The sequence below is a fragment of the Tasmannia lanceolata genome, unplaced genomic scaffold, assembly GCF_043159265.1.
Source record: "Tasmannia lanceolata isolate RefF3 unplaced genomic scaffold, GAP_Taslan_0.1 ptg000019l, whole genome shotgun sequence".
Classification (NCBI taxonomy): domain Eukaryota; kingdom Viridiplantae; phylum Streptophyta; class Magnoliopsida; order Canellales; family Winteraceae; genus Tasmannia; species Tasmannia lanceolata.
In genome coordinates, this window is record NW_027518696.1 from 25,129,261 (window position 1) to 25,138,574 (window position 9,314).

The 9,314-nt window shown below is 40.0% G+C and overlaps 1 protein-coding gene across 1 annotated transcript; it reads left to right on the plus strand.

Annotated features, from left to right (window-relative positions):
- The first annotated feature begins 3,508 nt into the window (after positions 1–3,508).
- LOC143852439 (uncharacterized) lies at positions 3,509–3,895 on the plus strand. The gene has a single exon (XM_077361821.1). The coding sequence runs from the start codon at positions 3,509–3,511 to the stop codon at positions 3,893–3,895; it is 387 nt and encodes a 128-aa protein (XP_077217936.1).
- Positions 3,896–9,314: the final 5,419 nt, after the last annotated feature.

Below are 9,314 nucleotides of genomic sequence, written 5' to 3' on the forward strand. Positions count from 1 at the left end.
CTAAATAGGTTGTGCCTCAAAAATCATTTACATAGGTTGATCCTAACCTTCCGATCTGTATGTTAGAGGGTTGATCCTAACCCTCTATTGATCGGAGGGTTAGGATCAACCTATGGAAATAATTTTTGGGAACAACCTATTTAGGATGTGGCCTATCTAATAGACGGTTTGGATCATCTTATGGTGGGGGCAATAGTGTACTTTTAATAAAGTGCCCTTATCAAAATACAGTAGTGCTGATAACATTTCCCTTCATTTTTATGGTCCTTTTATCTTATGCATGAGATGTCTCTTCAAGAGGGTAGTAATATCATAGAATTTCTATGATGGGTGGCCGTGAAAACATGTGAAGTCTAAAAAGGTAGGTACGGCTCACTCCATATGATGATCCAAACCGTTCATCTATTTGGGCACAACGTAAATTGGTTGTGCCCCAAAAATCATTTCCATAGGATGATCCTAAGCCTCCAATCTGAACTGATCTGAATATGGAGTGCCCCAAAAATCATTTAAGGAATCTTCTACAGATCAGAGGGATAGGATCATCCTATGGAAATGATTTTTGGGGCACAACCTATTTACGTTGTGCCCAAACAGATGAACGGTTTGGATCATCAGATGGAGTGGGCCGTACCTACTTTTTTAGACTTCACGTGTTTTCACGGCCACCCATCATATAAATTCCCATAATATCATATAGTTCACATCATCATATTGTATAAAATTGAATCTTGATTTTACATCCATGTCCCTTATGGTTGCCTTTTGGCTTTTTACAATGGGATTTTTGCCAAAAAGTCCCTCCCACAAAGAATATAAGCCAAACAGTCCTTAAAAATTTAATATATTCCACCAAGTATTACTTTTAAAAAATTATTGCCACAAGGTCTCAAAACTAAACTGATGTTACTTTTTGTTGCAAAGACTTCCAAAATGACAAGTTTACCCTTCAAGCTAGCCCCTTAACATGCCTTTAATAATCACACGTGCCTAGCTTTTCATGAAACTGTATATGAGTAGCTCAGTCTATAAGACTACAAAATATAAAGTGGGCCACATGATCCGAACCGTTGATTTGCTACTTTAGTCTATAAGACTACAGAATATAAAGTGGACCACATGATCTGAACTGCTGACTTGCTAGTTTAGTCTATAAGACTACAGAATATAAAGTGGACCACATGATCCGAACCGCTGATTTGCTAGTTTAGTCTATAAGACTACAAAATATAAAGTGGGGCCCATGATCTGAACCGCTGATTTGCTAGTTTAGTCTATAAGACTACAAAATATAAAGTGGGCCCCATGATCTGAACCGCTGATTTGCTAGTTTAGTCTATTAGACTTCAAAATATAAAGTGGGCCCCATGATCCGAACCGCTGATTTGCGGAGGTATCTGTACTCGTTATTTGTTAAACTCTTTTAAACCCTCTATTTTACATGAAATGTATTTGAGGGCTACCCTATGAAGAAAATTTTTGGGGGACAATGTATACACGCCGGTAATAACAAATTAACAGGCAGATCAACCAAATACATGGGCTCCACTTATTTTTTGTAACCGTGTATTTACAAAGCTATCATATAAAATCCGCTTTATGAGATCAACCAGTGAGACAATCTTACAAAGCCATCAATAAAATCTGCTTTATGAGATCAACAAGGAGAAGAGCGGGAGAGAAAATAAAACTTGGTATATTGGTTGAAAGAATCACTTACAACTAAGGGTAAGTTCGTCATTTGAAAAAATTTGACGGAGCAAACTAACAGCCGTGTGGTGGGGGGACTTGGTGGCAATTATTCTAAAAAAGAATTACCGTACAACTAATATCGACTTATTAGCAACAGAAAAGTACTGAATGAGGGCTACTGTTTCGAGAAATTACGGATTGCATGCACCTTTTAAAAGAAGAACAAAAAACAGGCTAATCTTCAAAATCGGGTGGGAAAAATACCCTGATACCCTTCTGACATCAACAGAAATGTCATTAGCTACCTTTTTCATTACTGCCCATTAAATTGGCGCGTTACACGAGGCTTCTTTTGGTTCATTTGAATGTGTATTTGAACCTACAGAACCTTGGGTTCGTTTCTATCTTGGCCGTCGGAAATAACTAGAGATAGATGGATGCTTCACACGTGTTGGAAAATGTTTTGGAACGCTGACAACCCAAAGTCAATCATTATCTTTTCTCACTTCTCTTTTCGCTTAGAACGGTAACGTTATTGAATACGTCTCTTTTGGCTTAGAAACTTTTCACTTCTCATTTGGTCTTCACTTCTCTTTTGGCTTATAACGGTAACGGTATTGAATACGTCTCTTTTGGTTTAGAACGGCAATGTTATTGAATATTTTATTATTTCTCACGTCTCACGCCGCCGGATTCTAGAGTACGCCGCCAGAATATGAAGGGGTACGCCTACGGAAAATAGAGTGTAGTCGGAAATAGGGTGTACGCCAGCGGAATTCAGGGGTACGCCAGCGGAAATAATGGGTACGCCGGAGTAAATAATGAGGAACAAAAGAGAAGGGAAAATATTCTAAGCCAAAAGTGGGTACGCCGGCGGCATAATTAATGTGGACCTAAGGAGAAGGGAAAAGATTCAAAGCCAAAAGAGACGTATTCAATAACGTTACAAAGAGAAGTGAGAAAAGATAACAGCAGCATTCCAAAAGTATTCAATAACGTCAGCGTTCCAAAAAGTTTTCCAAAATGTGTCAGGCATCCATCCGTCTCTAGTTATTTCCGACGCCCAAGATAAAAACGAACCCAAGGTTCTGTCAGTTCAAATATACATTCAAACGAACCAAAAGAAGGCTCGTGAAGCGCGTCAATTTAATTGGCAATTGTTAAGATAATGGCTGGGTATTTTTGTCTTTTCATATTGGGTTAGCATAGTATATATGCTAACCACATTGTAAGCCCTAATTGAATCGGCCTCTTTTTTCTTCATATCTCTAAACGTGCATCTCTCTCTCTCTCTCTCTCTCTCTCTCTCTCTCTCTCTCTCTCTCTCTCTCTCTCTCCATGGTATCAGAGCGGGTTTACATGGTATCAGAGCGGGTTTCTTGATCCTTATTTTTTTTTTTCATTCATTCCATTCTCTTCATTTTTTTGAGATCCGTAAAACAAATACTCAAGAAAAGGAGGTTCTCTTCAATAGACCGTTGCCTTTCAAAGTCTCATTTGGGGAGATCGGTGGTATCTTTGGGTGTTGTGGTGGTGTATTCGTCAATGGCTTGAGGACTTGAAGGCTTCTTTAATGCCTCGTCCTCTAGTTTATGTGGTTCTTTTTTTATAAGATTTGGTTCCCCCTCTTTCGTGCATATATATGATGCAACTTGATTGTGTTTATGTAGAGATTATGGCTGTTGATTGCGGTATGGTACCTATGCTTCTATGTGATTGGTGATGCGTAATGCTAGTTATAATGATATCGACAACCATGTTAGAGGGCTGTTGTGGGGTGTTTTTTTGAAGAGTGATATAATATAGGGGATGATATATGGCGGAATCTAGTTTGAACAAGGTGACCCAAATTGTGACTGTTACTAACGATGAGGTTAGTCTACAAGGTACTTCAGTTAAACTTAATGAGAAAAATTATTTGTTGTGGAAACAAGCCATGAAAGTGTTCCTTGGTGCAAAAGGGAAGTTGAAGTATATTTTAGCAGATCCTCCTCTTAAAACAGATCCAAAATATGTTGTTTGGGAACAAGAAAATTATGTGGTTATGGGGTGGTTGTGGAATAGTATGGAAGCACATATTAGTGCTAATTGCATGTTTATGGAGACTGCTAAAGGTGTTTGGGAAAGAGTACAGAGTTGGTACTCTAATGACAGAAATATATCCATGGTCTATGAATTGTATGAGAAGATCATTACAACCTGACAAGATGGTCGGCCTTTAAGTGAGTATTTTGCCTCCCTTACTGCTATGTGGGAGGAATTGAATCTATATCAGCCTAGTTCAACTGATGTCAAAGCTATGGAGAAACATCGGGCAAAATTTCAGACAGCCAAATTCCTTTCTGGTTTAGATCCCAACCTTCAGACTATTCGAGGTCAAATTTTGGCAGGAGATGGTGGTGTTCCTGATATACACACTGTCTATTCAAGAGTTCAGCAGGCTTCTACTTTACCCCTCGCCGAGTCTACTCCTGTGGTGATAGATAACTCAGTCCTATTCTCTAATCTTGATAGGGGTCATGGTGCTAGGGGTCGTGGTGGCCTCTCTCGTGGTCGTGGTGGCGGTGGCCCTACTAATACTAGAGGTATTTTGGCTGGTGGTAGAGGTGTTAGTCTTGGTGGGTGTGGGAGAGACAGAGGTCGTGATCGAGGTGGTCATGAAGGGAGGAAGTGTACCCACTGTGGCCTTTCTGGTCACACTATTGACTATTGTTATGATTTCAAGGCAGACCTCACAGCTGGGGCACTGATGCTAATTATACTGCAGATGACTACATACCACATGTTGGATTGTCTCAGACAGGTTCATCAACTTCTTCTAGGGAGACCTCTATACAGTTATCACTTGCGGAATATAATGCTGTTATTCAGAATCAGAGGACTCCACCATCTACAGCTCATCCACTGCTACGTTTGCCGCCCCAGGTACTACTGCCCTTCATGTCTCTCAGGAATCTAATCCTTGGGTAATTGACTCATGAGCCTCTGGGCATATGACAAGTCAGTCTTTTTTATTTTCCTCACTTCATCCATCGAAGTCGTTGTCATCTGTTACTCTTGTTGATGGTAGTGCTTGTCCTATTATGGGTCATGGTAGTGTATCTCCTTCATCATCTCTTACACTATCTCATGTATATTATGTTCCACAATTTCCTTTGAGTTTATTGTCAATTAGTCAAATAACCAAAACATTGCAATGCTCAGTAACCTTTTTTCCTTCATCGTGCGTGTTTCAGAACCTCAAGACGAAGAGGACGATTGGTAGGAGATATGAGCGTGGTGGAGTTTACTATCTTGAATGTGATCCAAGAAACACTGATATGGCCTGTCAATCCATCGTTTCTCCACTTCAGTGGCATTACCGTCTTAGGCATCCTCCTCTACCAATGTTGAAGTCTCTGGTTCCTTCTTTACGTTTTATTTCTAGTTTAGATTGTGATGCTTGCCAGGTAGGCAAGCACCATCGTGTGTCATTTCCTTCTTGTTTGAATAATCATGCATTGCGGCCATTTGATATTGTTCATTCTGATATTTGGGGTCCTGCACAGCTTAACAGTGTTTTGGGTTTTAAGTATTTTGTGACCTTTGTTGATGACCATTCCCGTATGACGTGGTTATATTTGCTTAAGGATAGGTATTTATCTTTCAGTCCTTTTATAAAGAAATTCAAGTGCAATTTGATTCTCACAGTCGTATCTTACATTCTGATAATGCCTTGGAGTATGTTAAAGGTGAACTTCAAAAATTTTGTGAGGATAATGGTATTCTCCATCAGACTTCCTGCAGTTACACCCCACAACAAAATGGGGTGGCTGAAAGGAAGAACCGACACTTATTGGATGTGACTCGCACTTTATTGCTTGCTATGCATGTTCCAAAAGTGTTTTGGGGAGATGCTGTGTTAACTGCCTGTCATTTAATTAATTGTCTTCCTTCATCTGTCTTGAAAGGTCGCACACCTATTTCTGTACTTTCTCCATCTCATCCTGTCTTTGAGTTACCTCCTCGTGTATTTGGTTGTGTGGCCTATGTACATGTGTTGGGTCCCGGGAATGATATATTGTCTCCTCAGGCAACTAAATGTGTTTTTGTTGGTTATTCTCGCACTCAGAAATGATACAAGTGTTAGAATCCTATTTCTTGTAAATATGTTGTGAGTGCTATTGTTACTTTTTTTTAGGGGACATCTTTTTTCTCTCCAACAGATCAAGGAATTTCCCTTGAACCTCGTTCTTCTACTCAGGGTGAAAATATATCAACTGATGTTCCTCTTCCTCTTCCAGTGCAATTGCTCGTTCAGCCACTTCATGTGCAGTCATCTGTTTAGCCACTACAGGTATCTCCTCACCAGCATCATATGGTTCTAGACGATCCAGCTATAACTTAGTCTACTCACCCATCTCCATCTTCGTCTGACGAGTCCCCCTCTCCTTATCCACTTATAGCTTGGCGCAAAGGTACCCGTTCATGTACTACTTCTCGTTACCCTCTTTCACAATTTATCTCCTTTACTCAGTTATCTGATGCTTATCGTCAGTTTGCCTTGTCCTAATCTGTTGTATCTGTTCCTAAGACTTTACAACAAGCTCTTTCATCTCCTAAGTGGAAGAAGGCCATGGATGAAGAGATATCTGCTCTTCTTCTAAATCATACATGGGATTTGTGTGATCTGCCTCCTAGGAAACATGTAGTTGGTTGTCGTTGGGTGTATACCATCAAGCACCAACCTGATGGTTCTATTGAGAGGTTGAAGGCCAGTTTGGTAGCCAAAGGATATACTCAGATTTTTGGGGTGGATTACATTGAGACATGTTCGCCTGTTGCTCGTCTCAATTCCATTCAAGTTATTCTCTCTATTGCGGTTTCTTTGCATTGACCATTGTCCCAGCTTAATGTAAATAATGCTTTTCTCCATGGAGATCTACAGGAGGAGCAACCTCCAGGTTATGTTGCTCAGGGGGAGTTGTCTAGTAAGTTGTGCCGATTAAAGAAGTCAATTTATGGACTCAAGCAGTCTCCTAGAGCATGGTTTGACAAATTTAGTGCGGTAGTGGCACTATATGGGATGAAGAGGACATCATCGAATTATTCTGTATTCGTCAGACGTTAGACGAGTGATACAATAGTACTGGTGGTGTATGTGGATGACATCATTATTACTGGTGATGACAATGTGGGGATTTGTGAGCTAAAGCATCATCTTAGCATACACTTTAGAATTAAAGATCTTGGTCCATTGCGATATTTCTTGGGCAGTGAAGTGGCAAAGTCAAAGAGTGGTATTTGTCTCTCTCAAATAAAGTATGTGACAGACTTATTAGAAGAAACTGGGATGCTAGGGACTAAACCAGTGGAGGTTCCTATGGATCCTAATGTTAAACTTGATCAAGAGCAAGGTAAATTGTCGGATGACCCAGGGAGATATAGAAGGTTAGTAGGGAAGTTGATATACTTGACTATTACAAGACCTGACATTACATTTGCTATTGGCATGGTTAGTCGGTTCATGCATGCTTCGAGACAACCACATATGGATGCAGTGTACCGAATACTCAGATACCTGAAGAATTCACCTAGGAAAGGTATTGTGTTTAGACCTTCTAAAATATTAGACATTATGGGATACTCTGATGCAGATTGGGCTGGAAACAAGATAGATAGAAGATCAACCTCAGGTGTATGGACTTTTGTAGGAGGAAATATAGTCACTTGGAGGAGCAAGAAACAGAATGTGGTAGCAAGATTGAGTGTTGAGGCTGAGTACGGAGCTATGGCTCACACTGCGTGTGAGATGATGTTGGTTAAATCTCTACTGGATGAGAATGGTATTCATCCTCGTATGCCAATGTGTATGATGTGTGATAATCAAGCAGCAATTTATATCGCAAACAATCCAGTATTTCATGAGAGAACAAAACACATAGCAGTTGATTGTCACTCTATTAGGGAGTTGGTTATGGCTAAGAAGATTGTAACTCCTCATGTAAAATTAGAGGATCAATTGGGTGATATATTCACCAAAGCTTTAGGTGTAGGTCTTTTTCAATCTATGTGTATCAAGCTGGGCATGATCAATATCTATGCTCCAGCTTGAGGGGGAGTGTTAAGTAATGGCTAGCATAGTATATATGCTAACCACATTGTAAGCCCTAATTGAATCGGCCTCTTTTTTCTTCATCTCTCTAAACATGCATCTCTCTCTCTCTCTCTCTCTACAGCAGTAACGGAAAAGGAGGACTATGTCGATGTCATAAGGGTATCAGGGTATTTTCACACCCCAATTTTGAAGATTAGCCCGTGTTTCATTCTTGTTTTAAAAGCTGTCCAAAATCAGTAATTTCTGGAAATATTAGCCTACATTCCGTACTTTTCTCTATTAGCCCGTGTTTCATTCTTGTTTTAAAAGCTGCCCGAAATCTGTAGTTGGCAAAAATCCCTTTTACAATTAAGGAAATTTGGTCAAAAGGGTCTAAAAAATAGCGAAAGTAGTGAAACGGTACCCCCACATTTAAACTTTGTGAAATGGGTCCATTTTACTTTTACTGAAATGTTTGTTTACCTAAATACCCCTCAGACGGTTTTGTTTTTTATCTGCTGGGCATGGAAGGAGTTACCAGGTTAAGAAAAATGGGGTAATCACATATGAAAATGGGGTGACCAAGAGATGAAATGGGGTTATCACGCCTGACAAAATTTTGGTTCATGTCTGTTGGGCCTGGAAGGGATTACCAGGTCAAGGAAAATGGGGGTATCACATATGAAAATGGGGTTCTCACATATGAAACTGGGGTTATCACACCTAGAAAAATTTTGGTTCTTATCTGTTGGGCCTGGAAGGGATTACTAGGTTAAGGAAAATGGGGGTATCACATATGAAAATGGGGTGACTAAGAAATGAAATGGGGTTATCACACTTGAAAAAATTTCGGTTCATGTTTGTTGGGCCTGGAAGGGGTTACCAGGTCAAGGAAAATGGGGGTATCACATATGAAAATGGGGTGACCAAGAGATGAAATGGGAGTATCACTTATGAAAATTTAGAAATTACAAGAGATGGAGGGGACCTCTATTATTACTTGACCATATCAGGCCGAGTTATGCCAAAATGTGGGGCCCACTGTAATAACTCAGCAATTGATCCGTTACCGTTTCAAAATATAGGGTGACTTCTACTCCAAAAAATTAATAAGTGTATCTGAATACAGCCACTATTTACAAAATAACAAAAAAAAAATCGTAAGAGTATATGAGTACATAAAAAAAAAATCATATACAACTTCTCCTCAAAAAAACCCACACCTTTACGCAAAAGAAGGGAGCTTGACAAGGTACAATGTCTTCCTCCCCCTGACATAGTCCTAAGAAACATGAGTATTGGTCCAGAAGGTCCAATAACAGTTTCTTCGAGGTTCAGTCCGACGACGGGAGGTTCTTTGCAACTTCTTCTATTGTGACCAAGTTGTCGGCAACGGGTGCACTTGTAATGTAATCCACCTTTCAACTCGCAATCCGTTTTTCTCGTACGTGGCCTTCCAGGCAGTCGCTTCGCAATTTCAAACTTGTCAAAGGGTTCCATTTTGCTTTTCCTGACAAGGTCTTTGACCGAAATACCCTTCCACCCT